The sequence below is a fragment of the Dermacentor albipictus genome, chromosome 5 (assembly GCF_038994185.2).
Source record: "Dermacentor albipictus isolate Rhodes 1998 colony chromosome 5, USDA_Dalb.pri_finalv2, whole genome shotgun sequence".
NCBI classification, from domain to species: domain Eukaryota; kingdom Metazoa; phylum Arthropoda; class Arachnida; order Ixodida; family Ixodidae; genus Dermacentor; species Dermacentor albipictus.
In genome coordinates this window covers 68585994-68604626 of record NC_091825.1, presented here as the reverse complement: position 1 = coordinate 68604626, position 18633 = coordinate 68585994, and the positions used below count along the sequence as shown (strand labels likewise).

Below are 18633 nucleotides of genomic sequence, written 5' to 3'. Positions count from 1 at the left end.
ATGCAAATATATGCGGATTTCTTATTCTAACACATTTTGCCCTACCTATGCGCTTAATGACTGCCCCCTTCCATCCGCTACATGCTACCGTTATCTTGGCATTCATATAACTAACGATCTTTCTTGGAAGCAGCCTGTACAGTGTGTAATATCTAAAGCTAACCATTCCTTAGGATATTTGAAGAGAAATTTTTCGCTTGCGCCTGTTTTATTAAAACGGCTGTTGTACACGACATACGTCCGCCTCTAATTAGAATATGCCTCATGCATTTGGGATTCCCATAAGAGCACATTAATTAACGAAATTGAATTAGTGCAAAATCGCTTGGTTCGTTTCATCTTAGCTGACTACCATCGCACTGCTAGTGTTACATTATTGAAGAGTACCCTTCAAATTCCATTATTATCTCTTCGCAGAAAAGAATCGCGCATTTCCCTTTTTCATAAAATCTGCTACTACAACGCATCTCTTCGCCCTCTTTGGATCCAACATGTGCCTTATTATTCGGCTCGTCGTGACCACTTACATAAAGCTAACGTACCCCGTCATAACACCGCGTGCTCACAATCATTCCTTCCTAGGACTTCAGTCGACTGGAATAATCTACCTACATCATTAGTAAGCATCAGTGACCCCACTCGTTTTAAGAATGCACTAATCAACATAAAATAATGTATGGTGGCAAATGGCATAATTATCTACTTATTCGTGAATATTGACTGCTTGCTAAAGTGTATTCTTCCTGTATTTTCATATTATGTAGGTCTCTATTATTTGTTATGAATGTATTACTACTTTTATCATATTGCATTTGTTCCTTGGAAATTCCTTGAACTAATCCTGTATTTTTTACTCTTGGAATGTATTCTCGCCCCTCCTCTCTGCAATGTGCAATTATGTACCTTGAGGGTATCACAAATAAATAAATAAATAAATAAATAAATAAATAAATAAATAAATAAATAAATAAATAAACGAGAAGGCCAAAAAGCTAATGAATTGGTGAGAATTCACAAAAGGCTGAAGCAATGATGTCCCCTGTCTCCATTGTTGTTGACACTTTATGTTAAGGGCATAGAAAGACTACTTGAAAACAGCAAATCTGGGTTTCATTTAGCCTACAGGCGTAATGGACAAATGGTGTACCAAAAGCTCTCTAGGCTGATGTATGCGGACGACATGCGCTACTCGAGCACAATGAAATAGATATACAGACACTGGCGAATACCTGTAGTAATGCAGTGACAAATCGAGACCTTAAGTTTAGCACAGAAAAATTAGGAATTATGGGTTTTAATGAAGGGACGAAACGTGGTGTCGATTCAACAGCAAATTATGCCCATAGTCAAGCGATATACACTGTAAAAAAATTTGCACCCATAAGAGTGTTTTCTTGTCGAACTATAATACCGTTAACGTTAGATCCTTAAAAAAATTGTAGAGGACGACAGCGGAGCTCTAATGAGGCGTGCTATAATATTAGACGCAGTTGAAAACTATGTAATCATTCTGACAGCCTTGGGCGCATATACATACCCGACAGGAGAGTTTCCTATCTCTCCTTGTGAAATTATCTTGTCGTATATTTCGGTGCGCCGAAATTTTTGTAAGACCCTAACGGTGATGGTGTTACAGTGCGACAAGAAAACACCCTTAAGGGTGCAAAAGTCTTTAGAGTGTACTTACCTCGGTGTACCCGTACCCTAAGGAAAGCCTTACTAAAGCACCCGCCAAGATAATATTCTTACGAAGAGTTGCGAAGAAATGGTTTTATTTACAGGCGATGGATGATGATCGCAGCGTGATAGTAGCGCAGCTCGGCCTCTCCAACTCTTCGTACTCTTCGTCTTCGCTTCTTTTCTCTTGTCCGTGCTTTCGTATCTGTTACATTTCCCCACAAGCAGACGAAGCCCGTGGGGCGAGTCAGGATGCACAAGCAGGGTAGAAAAGCTTCAGGCGAGCAATGTGAGTCAGCTGAGTTCTGATTGATCGCCGACCGTTGCACAGTAGGCGAGCAATGACGTGAGTTCGCTCAGGCGGTCCACAACTACAAATGGGCCTGAATATTGAGACAATAACTTTTGGCACAATCCACGCTTGCGTTGCGGCGTCCAAAGAAGGACCAAGTCACCTTTTTCCAATGATACTTGTACGTGACGGTTGTCGTATCGCTCTTTCGAACGACTTTGCGAGGCCAGAGTACGAAGACGAGCTATTCGACGCGCTTCTTCGGCGATACACAAAGTCTTCGATACAGAATCGTCACTGTGCAGGACGAATGGTACGAAAGTGTTCAGAGGGCTTCGCGGTAACCTGGCATAGAGATAAAATGGGCTATAGTTCGTGGTTTCGTGTTTCGCCGTGTTGTATGCGTATGTGATGAAGGGCAGCACGTCGTCGCAGTTCTTATGATAGGAGGAGACGTACATGGCAAGCATGTTGGTCAGCGTTCTATTTGTCCTTTCAACGAGGCCGTTGGTCTGTGGATGATACGACGTGGAATGACGGAACTGGGAAGTGCACAAACGAAGTAGCTCTTCAATGGCATCAGCAGTGAATGGCGACCACGGTCGCTGATGATGACACGTGGTGGGCCATGACGAAGGACCACAGAACGCAACAGGAAGACCGTTACGCAAGCGGCGGTGGAAGACAGTATGGCTGCAGTTTTCCGCATACCGTGTAAGATGGTCTGCGCAGACAATTATCCAACGGTTCTTGTTGCTAGATAACGGGAATGGACCCAAAAGGTCAATGCCTACTGGCTCGAATGGCGTGTTGGGTGGTGTCAATGGCCGAAGGGGACCCGGGTTTGCGGTGGTCGGTCGCTTGTGACATTGGCACGTTTCACAACTAGCGACATAGCGCTTGGTTGTTTCGTACATCTTGGGCCAGTAAAAGCGCTCCTGCGTGCGGTGTAGCGTTCGTACGAAACCGAAATGGCCGGATGTCACATCGTCATGCATGGCGCGTAGAACGTCGGAGCGAAGGCTCTCCGGGACAACAAGCAGAAAACGCGCTCCATGCCCGGAATAATTAGTTTTGTAGAGTAATTTATCACGGACGGTAAAGCGACCGCTGCCTTGAGAAGTACGGGCGGCGACAAAAAGCGGATCGAGGGTAACATCACTCCGTTGTTCTCGCTGAAAGTCTGTCGCGTCAGGGAACGTAGAAGTAACAGCAGCGAGACAGTCGTGAAAATTCTCAGCATCGCAGTCGGTAGCCGCAAGAAGAATCCGAGAGAGGCAGTCCGCGTCAGCGTGACGACGGCCACTCTTGTGCGGCACCACAAAGTCGTATTCCTGGAGGCGCAGCGCCCAACGTGCGAGGCGACCAGAGGGATCACGCAAACCGACCAGCCAGCATAAAGAATGATGGTCGGTGATAATCTTGAATGGTCTACCGTAAAGATAACACCGAAACTTCTGTATGGCGAAAACAGCTGCCAGGCATTCCTGTTCCGTAACCGTATAATTCCGTTCAGATTTGCTCAGGCAACGGCTGGCATATGCGACTACATGTTCTGCGCCACTGTGACGTTGTACAAGCACCGCTCCTATCCCAATTCCACTAGCATCAGTGTGAAATTCAGTTGGGCAAGACGGATCGAAGTGACGCAAGAGCGGTGCTGAAGTTAGTATAAACTTCAGTTGAGAAAATGATGCATCACACTCTGGTGTCCAATTGAAGGATGCATTTTGGCGCAAAATACTTGTCAACGGGTAAACGATGTCGGCAAACCTGGGAACAAAACGACGAAAATATGAACATAGGCCAATGAATGAGCGAAGTTCTCGTGCTGATTGTGGTGGCTTGAAGGAGCTCACCGCTTCAATCTTACGAGGATCGGGTCTGACGCCATCCTTGTCAACTAAGCGTCCCAGCACTAGTGTTTGACGTTCGCCAAAGCGACATTACTTTGAGTTTAGAACCAGTCCAGCTTTCTCGATGCAGTCGAGAACTAGGCTGAGGCGCTCATTGTGTTCTTCAAACGTGCGGCCAAAGATTACAACATCATCGAGGTAACACATGCATATCTCCCACTTCAGACCACGTAGTACTGTGTCCATAAATCTTTCGAAGGTGGCAGGAGCATTGCAAAGGCCAAAAGGCATAACATTAAATTCGAATAGGCCATCTGGAGTCACGAAAGCGGTCTTTGCCTTGGCGGCAGGGTGCATAGGTATTTGCCAATACCCCGATCGCAAATCAAGTGTGCAAAAGTAAGAAGCAGCGTGTAGGCAATCAATGACGTCATCTATACGCGGTAGTGGATAGACATCCTTCTTCGTCACTGCGTTTAGACGTCTGTAATCTACGCAGAATCGCCAGGAGCCATCTTTTTTTCGGACCAGGATTACTGGGGCTGCCCATGGACTAGACGACTCTTGAACGACACCTTTGTCCATCATTTCCTTGACTTGTTGTGCAATAACTTTCCGCTCGGAGGATGACACTCGGTAGGGCTTCTGGCGGATGGGGTGTGCGGAGCCGCTATCTATTCTGTGACGAGCGCGGGACGACGGCAAATGAAGGGGTGCATCTCCATGCGTGAAGTCGAATGCAGCCTCATGCCTGGCAAGGACATGTACCAGTGCTTGCCGTTTCGACGTACCGGGAGCTTTGCTGATCATGCCAAGCATTAGCTCTTCAAAATGGCTATTATCGCAAGGAGAGCAAGCTGTAGAGACGTCCGTAGTTAGGGCCGCCATTAAGTTACGTGCGGCTTCATCGAAGAGAGCGATTTTCATACCGCGAGGAAGGACAACCGGCGTGGCGGAACAGTTCAGCGCCCACAATGTGGCGACTCCTTTCGTCATGCACACGACAGAGAAAGGCACAAGTATATCTTTTTTAGCACAGTTTATACGGAGAGGCCTAACTACAAGACCAACACAATCAGCGACAACAGTAGTTGCAGAAACATGAACGGGCGTCAGGCACCACGATGGTGCAATCATTTCATCAAGAACACTGAGTGTGTCTGTGTCCCTGTGTTCGCCACGCGAGCTTTGTTTGGAATCTGTTGATATAATTAACTTGTTCAATGATATTTCGCCACAACAACAGTCCACGGAAGCGCCGCACTGTTCAAGAAAATCAATACCAAGAATAACGTCGTGCGAACAACGAGCAAGAACAAGGAATTCCGACACAAAAACTTTCCCAGCCAACAAAACACTCACAGCAGAAACACCAAGGGGATGAAGCCACTCGCCGCCCACTCCACGAAAAGTAGTACCGTCGTTCCAAGAAAACATAACTTTGTGGCCTAGATGGTTCTTGAAAGCGAGGCTCATCACAGACACAGTCGCCCCAGTATCAACTAACACCATGGTCGGTATTCCGTCAATCGAGACATTAACTTTGTTTTTGAGCATCACAACAGGCAGAGAAATTTCTGGCAAAGACTGTCCGGCGACCTCACCTCCATTGGCCGCGGATGCTAGTTTCCCGGCGGCGGTGGCGAAGAACGGCGCCGAGGGGACGGAGAGCGATGGGGACGATTATTTGGCGGCGTCAAACTCCGCTCAGAAGTTGGCGAATCGCTGCGTCTGGTCTCGTGTGGGAAGTAGTCCATTGGAAGGGAATCGGTCATCCGCAAGTCATATGAAGTACGGGTTCTGGGTGGCGAGAACATTGGTGGTGTCTTTCGTGATTGACGGCCTTGGCGACAATACCGTGCTATATGGCCTGTGGAACCGCAGTTGTAGCACACTGGAGGGTCACGGTTCACAGCATCTTCCTCGAAACGGATGCTAGGCTTCTGCGGGCGGCGAGAAAGTTCGTTGTCATGTGGATAACGTGTCTCTGCGTCTCGCTGAAATCCGTCATATCGTTCATAAGTCACGTCGTGGTAGTAGGGTCGGTGCCCTTTTTGTCGCGGCCTGACAGAAGCCACATGACCTCGGGGGTAAAAACGCGGCTGCTCTCGTTGTAGCCGAGCGTCATAAGTAGCGCCTCTGTCGTAGAGACTTGGCTGCTGTCGGGGCGCGAGTTCATAATCCTCGGTGCCCCTCGCCGCGGGATATGGGGCGATGGATGCCACGTTTGACTCGAAATCTGGCGGTAGGCGGAAGCTGTGAGTGCCTGAATGTGTCGCTTATGCGTGCAGGCTGAGCTCTTCCCGAACTATTTGTCTGATCGTTGATGCAAGATCGAGGGGCTGGTTGCTGTCCACGCTTGCAACTGTTGTCACATTGGCTAGCCTGCCAAACTTCGGCGTGATGCGCCTCGTTTTCAGCTGTTCGAAAGTATGAAAATGCCGAATGATGTCAGTGACGGAAGCCAGGTTTTCCTTTGCGATGAGGAAATTATAGACGTCCTCGGAAATTCCTTTCAGGATGTGCCCGACTTTATCTTCCTCAGACATTCCAGAGTCCACCATCCTACACAGCTTTATTACCGCCTCAATATAGGTCGTGCAGGTTTCGCCTGGCACTTGCGCACGTTGCAGTAGCGTCTGTTCCGCCCTTTTCTTTTTCGTCGCGGAGTCGCCGAATCTCTCTTTGATTTCGGAAACAAATCTTCCCCCTGTTGTGAACGTTTCCTCGTTATTGTCGAACCACAGCAACGCAGTATCCGTTAGAAAAAAAACACTACGTACGAAAGCTGAGAAGCACTGTTCCACTTGGTGGCGGCACTCACCCGGTGATAATGGCCATTCCTCGACGTCTTCTTCCGATCTACCGGCGAAGGGACGCGCATCTCTCAGTTGCAGAACGGAACTTGTCGGCGCAGCTGTTGGAATGGGCTGTTGTTCGTCTGCGTCGTGGGACATATTCAGCTCCGGTAGATACGGTGGGAGTCCAGCAATGTGACGGCTCCGTCGAAGAAATTCTGGTTAAGCCTCCGTCTTCGGGTGTCGATTACCCCGCACCTTGCACCACAACTGTTACGAGGAGTTGCGAAGAAATGGTTTTATTTACAGGTGATGGATGATGATCGTAGCGTGATAGTAGCGCAGCTCGGCCTCTCCAACTCTTCGTCCTCTTCGTCTTCCCTTCTTTTCTCTTGTCCGTGCCTTTCGTATCTGTTACAATATGTTACGTAGGAAGACACCGACGAAAAGCTATATACAAGTACATTTACAAGGCTATACGCCGCATTTGGCCAAGAGGCCACAGCCCGCGCTAGCTTCCAAACATCGTCTTCGTCTTCTTCCTGCTCGGCTCTTCGTCATTGGAAATACTATCCCGTAGCACTACCGCCGGCGGCAAAAGCGCCGTCCCGGGGCGACTAAAGGCCGGACTCTGAAGCAGTGTAGTAACTCTTGAGCCTACTGACATGCACGATACCACTAGACGCCAGAGTAGATGATGAGGCTGAGCTCACAGGAGCAATTTCGTACGTCACAGACGTCACCTGGCGCAGCGCGCGGTAGGGCCCTGTGTATCGCGAAAGGAGCTTTTCGGAAAGTCCGACGTGACGAGAGGGCGACCACAGGAGCACGATTGCACCAGGCGAAAACTGTACGTCACGGTGGCGGGCATTGTACTGACGCTGCTGCGTGGTTTGCGAGTCCGTCAGTCGAGCACGGGCAAGCTGGCGTGCATGATCGGTGAGGGTGATGGCGTCGCGCGCATACTCGGTTGTTGAGGTCGCAGCAGGAGAAGTACCGTGTCAAGGGGCAAGGTGGGTTCGCGACCGTAGAGTAGATAAAATGGAGAAAATCCGGCGGTGTCGTGCCGGGAAGAATTGTAAGCAAAGGTGAGGTAAGGAAGGGCAACGTCCCAGTCGTGGTGGTTCTTCGAAACGTACTTGGACAGCATGTCGGCAAGAGTACGGTTGAACCACTCTGTCAGGCCATTGGTTTGAGTATGGTATGAGGTAGTCAGCTTGTGTTGAATAGCGCAGGAACGCACAATGTCGGCGATAACTCTCGAGAGGATGTTACGACCACGGTCAGTAAGCAACTGTCGCGGGTTGCCATGCACTAAGATAATGTCACGCAAGAGAATGTCCTCGACGTCAGTGGCGCAACTGCTAGGTAGTGCCCGCGTGATAGCGTATCGGGTGGCGTAATCAGTGGCGACGGCTATCCATTTGTTCCCAGAGGATGACGTGGGAAAGGGACCGAGGAGGTCTAATCCAACACGAAAGAACGGTTCCACAGGGATGGTGATCGGCTGGAGATGACCGGAAGGTAGCACCTGAAGGGTTTTTCGACACTGGCAGGAATCACAGGCAGGAACATAGCGTCGGACGGAGCGAGCGAGACCAGGCCAATAGAAGGGCGGCGGACGCGGTCGTACGTGCGGGTTACCCCAAGATGTCCCGCAGTGGGTGCGTCATGCATCTCAAAGAGCAGTCTGTCGTAGATGTTTTGGCTCGACAAGAAGAAGATCAGGGCCATCAGGGAGGAAGTTCCTTCGGTAGAGAATGCCGCCCTGGAGGACATATCGGCGAACGGATGCGTCGGAAGGTGTAGAGCGCAGAAGCTCGATGAGTACTCGCAGCGATAGGTCTGGGTACTGCTCATCGGTGATATTAGCGAAGGCAGACACAGAGAAAATGCCGTTGGCGGTACTACTGTCGGCGTCGTCAGGCTCGTCTACCGGGTAGCATGACAGGCAGTCAGAGTCCTTGTGTAGTCGGCTAGATTTGTAGGTGACAGAGAACGAATATTCTTGGAGGCGTAAGGCCCAGCGACCAAGTCTTCCTGAAGGGTCTTTCAATGAGCATAACCAACAAAGCGCGTGATGGTCTGTGATAACGGAAAAGGGTCAGCCATATAAGTATGGGCGGAACTTCGCGACCGCCCAAACTAGGGCCAGACACTCACGCTCAGTGATGGAATAGTTGCGCTCCGTGGGTGACAGGAGCCTGCTGGCGTAAGCGATAACACGGTCGTGGCCACGATGGCGTTGTGCCAGTACTGCACCAATTCCGTGACCGCTGGCATCAGCACGGACTTCGGTACACGCAGAAGGATCGAAATGGGCCAGAACGGGAGGCGTTGTGAGAAGATCGATTAGAAGCGAGAATGCAGAGGCCTCGTTATCGCCCCACTGGAAAGGGGCGTCTTTCTTCAAAAGCTCGGTTAGTGGTCGTGCTATGGCCGCGAAATGTTTCACAAAACGGCGGAAGTACGAGCAAAGGCCGATGAAGCTGCGCACATCCTTGACACACTTCGCAACAGGGAAGTGCGTAACAGCATGGATCTTGCCTGGGTCCGGTTGCACTCCGTTGGCGTCAACGAGATGTCCAAGGACGGTAATCTGGCGACGGCCGAATTGGCAATTCGATGCGTTGAGTTGCAGACCGGCTCGCCGAAAAACGTCCAGGACTGCTGAGAGGCGCTCGAGGTGCGTAGCGAATGTTGGGGAGAATACTGTAACGTCGTCCAAGTAGCACAGGCACGTGGACCATTTGAAACCGTGTAGAAGGGAGTCCATCATGCGTGCAAAAGTGGCAGGAGCGTTACATAGGCCGAACGGCATCACCTTGAATTGATAAAGACCGTCGGGTCTCCCCGCGGTCGAGATTGTCCACGGCAGTCTGCCAATAGCCGGAGCGAAGGTCAATGGGGGAGAAATAGCGAGCACCGTGGAGGCAGTCGAGGGCGTCATCAATCCGAGGTAGGGGATACACGTCCTTTTTGGTAACCCTGTTAAGGTGCCGATAATCCACGCAAAAGCGCTATGAGCCATCCTTCTTTTTTACCAGCACAACCGGTGACGCCCATGGACTAAATGACGGTTCAATAATGTTCTTGGCAAGCATTTTGCGAACTTCGGTGTGAACAACATGACGCTCAGCCGGTCATACTCGATACGGGCGGCGATGAATAGGAGGGGCATCTCCGGTATTAATGCGATGTTTAACAGCTCTTGTTTGGGCCAAAGGACGATCGCTAAAGCCAAAAATATCTTGGTAGGAAATCAGAACGCGGTAGAGCGAACGAGCGTGCTCGGACGGCATGTCGGGTGCAATCATTTTCTGTAAGTTGGCGATGGTACAAGTTGCCGACTGCGATGGTAGAGGAGGATCGGTTGAATTGTCGTCTAGTGAAATCGATGCTACAGAGTGATCCTCGAATGAGCAAAGTTGGGCCAGAGACATCCCACGTGGCAGGACTTGTGTCGTCAAGCCAAAATTGACCACTGGCAGGCAGACGCAATTCGCCGTAATAGATAAAACTGTATGGGGTAGTGTGATTCCGTGTGTAAGGAGGACGTCTTGCATAGGAGCCGTGATGTAGTGACCGTCGGGCACTGGTGGGGATGACACGAATTCAACGTAAGTCAGTGCCGAAGGTGGCAAGCGAACAAAGTCGACGGAACTGAGGCGAGTAAGGTGTTGTTCAGCGCGATCCAGAACAGGCAGGTCGAGGCGGAGAGTATTGGCGGAGCAATCGATGAGAGCAGAATGTGCGGAGAGGAAGTCTAGGCCGAGGATGATGTCGTGGGGACAGTGTGCGATGACTGTGAACTGTGAATAGAACGGTAGTGGAGCGATCGGCCAAGGAGACGCGGGCGGCACACATACCAATTATAGGGGCTGTTCCGCCATCGGCGACACGGACAACAGGCGTCGTGGCGGGCGTGATTATTTTCCTCAGCCGGTTACGAAGGACCGCGCTCATTACCGACAAGTGCGCCCCAGTGTCTATGAGAGCTCATACAGGAACACCGTCGACTTGCACGTCAAGAAGGTTCAGATGAGTGGGCAACATCAGGAGAGGATTGGGCGGCGTAGGGAGCAATGCAGCGTCACCTCGAGGCGCTGCATCGTCTAGGTTTCCGGCTGTGAGCGGCGTCCGAAGGGAGTCGGCGAATAGGAATGACGGGGCTGGGGAGAGCGAGATTGTCGTCGTTGGGGCGAAGGCGAACGAGAATAGGGGCGGTTAGGCGCAGGAGAATCGGTGGCGGCATTATCTGAGCGGGCAGCATAGGGACTAGAAAGGCCACCTGGGGGGCTATAGTAGGCAGTATATGTAGACTGGTTCAAGGAACTCCAGCGAGTGCGACAGTGCCGAGAAATGTGCCCAATGCGATGGCAGTGAAAACAATTGGCTCGTCGTCTGCAGGGCGTGAATCAGAGGGGTTGCGGAAACGTGGTGGGTAAGAAGGTGCGGGAGGGGGTGGAATCGAAGAAGTCGGGTGGGTATCAGGGCGATGGGCCGAGCAGATGGTGTGAATACCCATGTTGGCGAACTCCAGGCGGACAACTGCCTGGATCAGGGAAACAGTGACAGCAGGTGCATTGCAGGGGCTGGAGTCGAACGCAGCCGGAAAGGCGGCCTCGATCTCACGCCGGAGAATCCTGGTAACATCGCCAGTGTTGTAGGGACGAGGAGCGTCGGCACAGGATGATGTCGCTGGGGTGTTGGGCAGACGGGCAAACTGTTGGTCGATACGTCGGCTTTTAGCGAATTCCAGGCGGCGGCACTCTTTTATAACTGCATCCACCGTCGCGACGTTGTTATTACGAGCAAGTTGAAGGCGTCATCGGCAATGCGTTTGAGGATGTGGGAGACCTTGTCGAACTCAGTCATGTGTGCGTCAACTTCGCGGCATAGAGCCAAGACGTCCTGCATGTACATGGCATAGGGCTCCGTTGACGTCTGCACACGACCGGAAAGCGCCTTCTACGCGGCAAGTTAGTGACCGCAGGGGTTGCCGAACAAGTCTCGAAGCTTTTGCTTAAGCGAATCCCAACTGGTAAGCTCATCTTCGTGCGTCCGATACCAAACTCGAGGTGTGCCACCGAGGTAAAAGACTACGTTGGCGAGCATGATAGTTGGATCCCACCGGTTAATGCGGCTGACGTGTTCGTACAGGCTGATCCAGTCCTCGACGTCGTCCCCATCTTGTGCCGAAAATACGCCGGGATCACGGGGAGTGGAGAGGGCGATGTAGGTCGTGGAAGTGGCAGCAGGTGTCGGAGCCGGCGGAGTCGGGTTGTCCTCGCCGGGAGCCATGAAGGAAGGCTCGACGTACCGTCCACTGCGAAGCTCCGTGACGAGGTACATGGAACGGCCACCTCCACCAGATATGTTACGTAGGAAGACACCGAAGAAAAGCTATTTAGAAGTATATTTACAAGGCAATACGCCGCAGTTGGCCAAGAGGCAACGGCCCGCGCTAGCTTCCAATCGTCGTCTTCGTCTTCTTCCTGCTCGGCTCTTCGTCATTGGAAATACTATCCCGTAGCAATATCAAAATAAACGCCAAGTGGAAAGGAGTTTATTCATGGTTTTCTGGCCTCCCTTTGGAAACGAGGGGAGGACAAATAGTCACCCAGCCTGCTTGATAGATTCGGGTATGCTATACATCCTTCTCATTCTAGGACTCTTTGAATTCAGCGGCTCAAGTGATCCACCTGTTTGCGCTATCTTGATGGCGTCATCGTCTTCTCGCCCACATTCGACACGCATCTGGATCGTCTCCCAGCCTGTTGACATGTTCTGCCGGGCCGGTCTCCAGATGAACTATTCGAAATGTAACTTCGCTCGCCGCCAAATCACCGTTCTTGGACACTTCGTGGAGGCAAGAGGCGCGTGACCTGATACGGAGAAAATTGGCACCGTTATGAACTTTCCTATCTGGAAGTCTACAAAGGACGTTCGTGGTTTCGTAGGCACGTGCGCCTATTTCCGGCGCTTTGTAAAGGATTTGGCGACCATTGCGTGTCCCCTTGCCGACCTCTTGAACAACGACGTCCCGTTTCCTTGATTTCCTTATCACGCGTCTCTTTTTCTCATTTCACTATTCTCCTTACCACGTCTCCGATCCTGGCCACTTTGACCTGTCTGCCTCAACGGAAGTTAAAACAGCCGCCAGTGGTCTCGGCATAGTAGCACTGTTAGCCCAATGCCAGCGTGGGCATGATCGCGTTATAGGCTATGCCAGCCGACTTCTATCCTGCGCCAAGCGCAATTAGTAAGTCACAGGGTGCGTGTACCTCGCTGTTGTGCGTGCAGTTGCGAAGTTTCGTCCCAACTTGTACGGACGCCCATTCTGTATGCTCATTGATCACCACGCTGTCTGCTGCCTATCGTCGCTTAAAGAAATCATGGTACGACTCGCACGCTGGGCTTTACGCCTGTAAGAATATCCCTTGTACATCGTACATACGACGAGACGCTTGTACCAGGTTGCAGATTGGTTCTCCTGCTACCCCGTGGAAGAACAAGCAGGTGCGGACGCCATCGCTTCCGTTTTATTTGTGTCTCTATCACTTCAAACCAGCAACGAGCAAAGCCGCGACCCTTCGTTAAGAGTCGTCATCGACTGCCTAAAGTGAACGCTTGGTGACGCTTCTCTCCAGATGTTTCTCTGCATGGAGGAGCCATTATACCACCGTAATTTTGGTCCCCACGGCCCTGACCTTCTGTTCGTCATCCCATCATACTTGCATTTTACTTCCTTCCGCCAACTTCACGACGCTCCTTTGGCTGGGCACTTGTGGGTTTCGCACATGTACTGTCATGCACGCCGTCGCTTCTTTTGGTCAGGTCTCGCTCGCTCCTTGCGGCATTACTTTGCCGCTTTTGAGTCCTGTCAGCGCCTGAAGAAGCCCTCCGCGATTCCAGCTGGATGTCTCCAGCCAATGGACATTCCGCCCGAACCCCTCTTCCGAGTTTCTCTGCATCTTCCTGGGTGGTTTCCTCTCTCGGGTTCTGGAAATAAATGGGCTGATGTGGCTACCGGTTACCCTACGCGGTACACCATCAAAAGAACCCTCCCGACAATTTGTGCTTCTGACGTCACTGACTTTCTACTTTACGACATAATTTTAGTGCACGGTGCTAAACATTCTTTCAGCGCACGATGTGATCCCACGTGTTGACCACGTGCGGCAGCTCGCCCGCACCCGTCTGCAGGCCACACACGAGCAGCAAAGGCTCCTCTACGATTGCCATGATCGCAGCGCCTACTTTTCTCCGGGTTCTCTGGTCATTCATCGGCCGTGTGGGCCTTTGTGAAAAACTGCTGTTGCATTACACTGGTCCATACCGTGTGGTGCGACAAGTGGCTGATGTCACATGTGAATTAATCCCCGCCGACCTCTCAACGTCGTCGTAAACTGCAAGCGACATCGTTCACGTATGGAGACTAAAGTCTTATCGCATACCCTTAACCACAAATCTGCAGCTTAACCACCGGAACGGCGATTTTACTGCCGAGGAGGATGATGCGCAACAGCCGCCACACTGTGGCTGCATTGAAGAGAAGGAAGACGACGTGGTGCCGAATGCTATAGGGTCGCCGTGTTGGCCAACGTTGCCCTACATGTAAATATATTGCTATTAGTCTTGTGGATCACTACATATAAGAATATATTATTCTATTTCATGCAGCGTCACCTTCTAGGGGGCGAAAGGTGGTCCTTAAGGGGTATTACCATCTACGCAGCATAATATGGGAGTCATATGATGCTGATGTTTTTGATAAAAACTAAGCTGAGCCGATACTTCATAAGGAATACCATACCATAGCATACTTCATATGGTTTCATACGAAACGTCATATGGTTTTCAATAGTGGGTTAAAACAATTCATTCAGCAATCTACACGTGTTACAATAAACTAAATTAAATTCTGGTGTTTTACGTAGCAAAACCAGGATATGATTATAAGGTACGCCATAGTGGGCGGCTCCAAACTAACTTTTACTGGAGTTCTTTAACGTGGGTCCAATGCATTGTACTCCGTCATTTTTGCCATTCGCCCCCTTTAAAATGCCGCCACAGTGGCCGGGATTCAATCGCACGTCCTCGGGTATTGCAGCGCAAGCAACTACGCCACCACGGTGGGTCCGTGTCACACACACACACACAGAGAGAGAGAGAGAGAGAGAGAGACAGATATAGTAAGCTTTATAGAAAAGAGCGCACGAACGTAGGTAGTTCTGTTGTGCAGTGGGTGGTCCCCTCAGTCCCTCAGGTTGTATCTGCCGGATTTCTCCTTCACCCGCTTTTACAGCTGCGAGCACGCTTATCCTTTTTTTCATTCTAGATTACGCTTCCTGTCGACCTCTTGGCCCGAGCACGTGTGCACATTTGTGACCGTGAACTGAGCCTCGTCGGTACATATCGGGTGCTACAGCTTGCAGGCGAGACGAGCAACAAGCACCATGAACAGCGCACTGCCTCGAGAAACCCAAGAATATTGGAGCCACTTGTGGAAGGAAGGACTATCGGTATGGCACCAGGAGGGAGTGACCAAGTGAGTCATTACGTCAAACTGGTCACGCTTTACCAGGTTGAGAATGTCAAAGTACTACCGAACGTATTTAAACATCGTATGCATTGCGACATAAACGTTGGTCTTTTAGTTCCTACACCAAAAGCTGGCAAGGGGAAGCAGGATTGCGTACAAATACCTTGTATGCTCTTGTGGCTTTAGAAAGACGCAGATCCAGTTCAGGTTCGTCATTTACGTTCTAATTCTTGTTCTTCACGATACATCTGCTCCATTTAATCTCAAACGTATGCATAAAAAATTGCAGGGGGACGAGGAGAAAAGGTTTGTGCGTGTACAAGTGCTCAATACTGTAGGCACTCCTGAGTTTCTCTGACGTAGACTTGAAGCAGTTGGGAAGAAAACTTAAAGACGATGACTTGAGCAGATGCTTTCGCGTACTCACCGTTCTTCACAACTGAAGTTTCGTAGCACAACGTAACAGACAAGTTTACCAGCCTAAAACATCACTACGTTATATGTATTTGTAAACAGTGCATGCCATTCAAGACAATCTTTTAAGCAAGTATTCATGTAATACGACACTGTTGCCAAAAAATTCACAGAGCACAAACACGGTGCCGCACAGGAAGATCGCGAACCTTCATTTCTTTTTCTTTGAGAGACGCGAGCAAGGTGCCAATAATAGAAAATAGGGAAATTAGTGAAAGATATATAGGATATAATATATTGCGTAAATATCACTGTTACATAAAGGTATCTTATCAAAACAGCCCACATTAAATTGTTCAAAGAAAAACACTCGTGATTGAGTTTGTGAAGATGCCACGAACGTGTTAATCGACATGCGTAGTCTGAGTAGCAATGTGCTTGACCACTTTATTTGAACGCTAATACGGCCATAACGTAAGAGTTTAAATGTGCATGGGCGGAATAACGTAAAACTGTTCCAAACTTTTCTATTTTAATTCTGCAAACCGCTCTCCGCAATTGGTGGTGGTGGTGGTAACAACTTTATTGAGATTCTGCTCAGTTATGATCTGGCAGGCCCGATTTCTGGGATGGCCCCTCACGAGGAGCGACCCTTTCGGCCCAGGCAACGTGGGCTTTTTGTAGGTTTTGATCCGGCGTTCTGAGCTTCTCCTCTCACGTCTGTTATGAGGGAGCTGGCAGGGGCGACCTGGGAGGGAATAAGCCCTTGCAGTCCCAAATAATGTGGTTTTGGGTATCCAATGTTTGATTTGTGCAGTTTTGACATATTGGGTTCCATTGCCCATTGGTAATTATGGTCAGCCAATGTGGGCTGGGGAACGACTTAGTTTTAATTCGACGGAGGATCGAGGCTTGCGCTCGCGTGAGGCTTGCGTTTGGAGGCGGGTAGATTCGTCTTTTTTGCTTGTAGTAGTTTGTTATCTCGTAGTATGTCGTCGGTACCTCCTCCATGGGATCCGTGTCTGAGGGGCATACCTCACGGTTGATTAGACCTCGGGCTACCCAGTGCGCCTCCTCATTTCCTTGATTCCCCGAATGTGCAGGGACCCATACGAGTTCAACAGTATTTTCATTCGTAAAGTCCCGTATGACTTGCGTTGCACAGATGCCTATGCTGCCTTTCGAAAAGTTGACGATTACCCTTTTGGAGTCGCTTATGATAGTTTGCACGGAGGCATTCATGATGGCCAAAGCAATGGCAATCTCTTCCGCTTCCACGGTGGACGCTGTTTTTATGGTCACGGCGTTTAGGATACTTCCCTCTCCAGTCACGACGCTCACTACGCAACTTTGGAGATTTTGCTTTGCTGCATCTACATAAGCGGTGTGCTGGGGTTGCTTTACCCGCCGTGGTTGCTCAGTGGCTATGGTGTTGGGCTGCTGAGCACGAGGTCGCGGGATCGAATCCCGGCCACGGCGGCCGCATTTCGATGGGGGCGAAATGCGAAAACACCCGTGTGCTTAGATTTAGGTGCACGTTAAAGAACCCCAGGTGGTCAAAATTTCCGGAGTCCTCCACTACGGCGTGCCTCATAATCAGAAAGTGGTTTTGGCACGTAAAACCCCAAATATTATTATTATTATTATGGGGTTGCTTTGGTACCTTTCTTGAAGGGCCCTGGCTCTGGCAGACCGCCTCTTGTCGTGTCCTCCAGGGAGCATGTTCTTGGGTAATGGTTTTATAACTAAACGGCGTTTGACCACACCGAGTAATGTTGTTCTTCCTGGTGAATTCATAACGGTATTCAGCCCGAGTTTACTTAGAATGACCCAGCCAGTTGCGGTGCTGGAGAGTCGTTCACGTTGGGCTGTCTTATGGGCCTCCACGAGTTCGCCTAAGGTATTGTATATACCTAGCGCAAGTAATCTTTCAGTGTTCGCATACCTCGAGAGACCAAGGGCTGCTAATAGAGCTGTGCGAATGACGCTGTTAAACTTTTCCTTCTCAGAAAGGCGTAGGTGGTAGTAAGGCAAGGAATGCACAATGCAACTGATCAGGAAACCCTGCGTCAGATAGCAGATATCGGCCTCCTTCATGCCGCGGTATTGGTTGATTTATCTCGGATGGCGAGAAGCTCCGATTTTGTTGGAGAGCACGCTAGGACATTCTGTCGCACAAAATTTTGTACGGTATCCGCGGCCGCTTGTAATGCTTCCCTGATTTCTCCATCGGAAGCGCTATTGGTCCAGATGGTGATATCATCGGCATTGATGGAGTGTTCGATATGCGGGATCCTTTCCATTATTAACGCGATAGCGTTAAGGAGCTCGTGTCGCAGAAAAGCCGGTGTCGTCGGCGTCGGTGTCGGTGTCGGCGTCGGTGTCGGCGTTTGCGGCGTTGACCGTGAGCGATAAATCACGGCAGGCGCTTCATAAATAAAAAGCAACTTCCAAGATTGGCCCGGTGGGAATCGAACCAGGGTCTCCGGAGTGTGAGACGGAGACGCTACCACTCAGCCACGAGTTCGATGCTTCCAAGCGGTGCAAACGCGCCTCTAGTGAATGCGGTGTTGCCTTCTAAACGAGCCGTGGAAAGTTATACTGCGGTGTATATCGGTAATTATGAACATGTAACGTACAGAAGTCACAATTACACGAGTTGCGAAGTGCGTTTCCGCTGCATTTCTTCTGCGCTTTCCGCACACGCAGAGCCATCTTGTGGCAAACACAGAAGACCCCCCTCCTCTCAATGTACGGCGCTGCCCCGACAGGAGGTGCGCCGCGCGCGCATTGAGACCGCTGCCAGGCGCGTCGCGGGACTCCCTCTCCCCTGACGACGCTTCGCCGTGCTCCCGGTTTAGATAACTATCTCTCTGCCCGTGCCGATCACGACGTTTGGCTGGCGCAGATCGTTTCCCCTCCGAGACACCGAGTTCTTTGGTTCGTTCCGTTCGCTCAGGCGCACGTTTCGTTGCCACGCCGAACGCTGCGTTGCTCGACGCTCGCCGCGTGATAGGTGGGCGCTAAGTCCGATGCGGGGCGCATCGT

General features: G+C 50.5%; 1 protein-coding gene across 2 annotated transcripts in view; it reads left to right on the top strand.

Moving 5' to 3' along the window:
- Positions 1-14680: 14680 nt before the first annotated feature.
- LOC139059894 (thiopurine S-methyltransferase-like) overlaps positions 14681-18633 on the top strand; it is an 81860-nt gene continuing 77907 nt past the window's right edge. Inside the window, exons 1-2 of one of the 2 annotated variants that reach the window (XM_070538443.1) lie at positions 14681-14761; positions 14968-15177. In XM_070538443.1, the coding sequence (XP_070394544.1) occupies positions 15086-15177 (92 nt within the window). In that variant the 5' untranslated portion in view covers positions 14681-14761; positions 14968-15085. Of the gene's footprint in view, positions 14762-14910; positions 15178-18633 lie in introns of those variants that run through there. The other variant, XM_070538444.1, reaches the window with a different exon arrangement.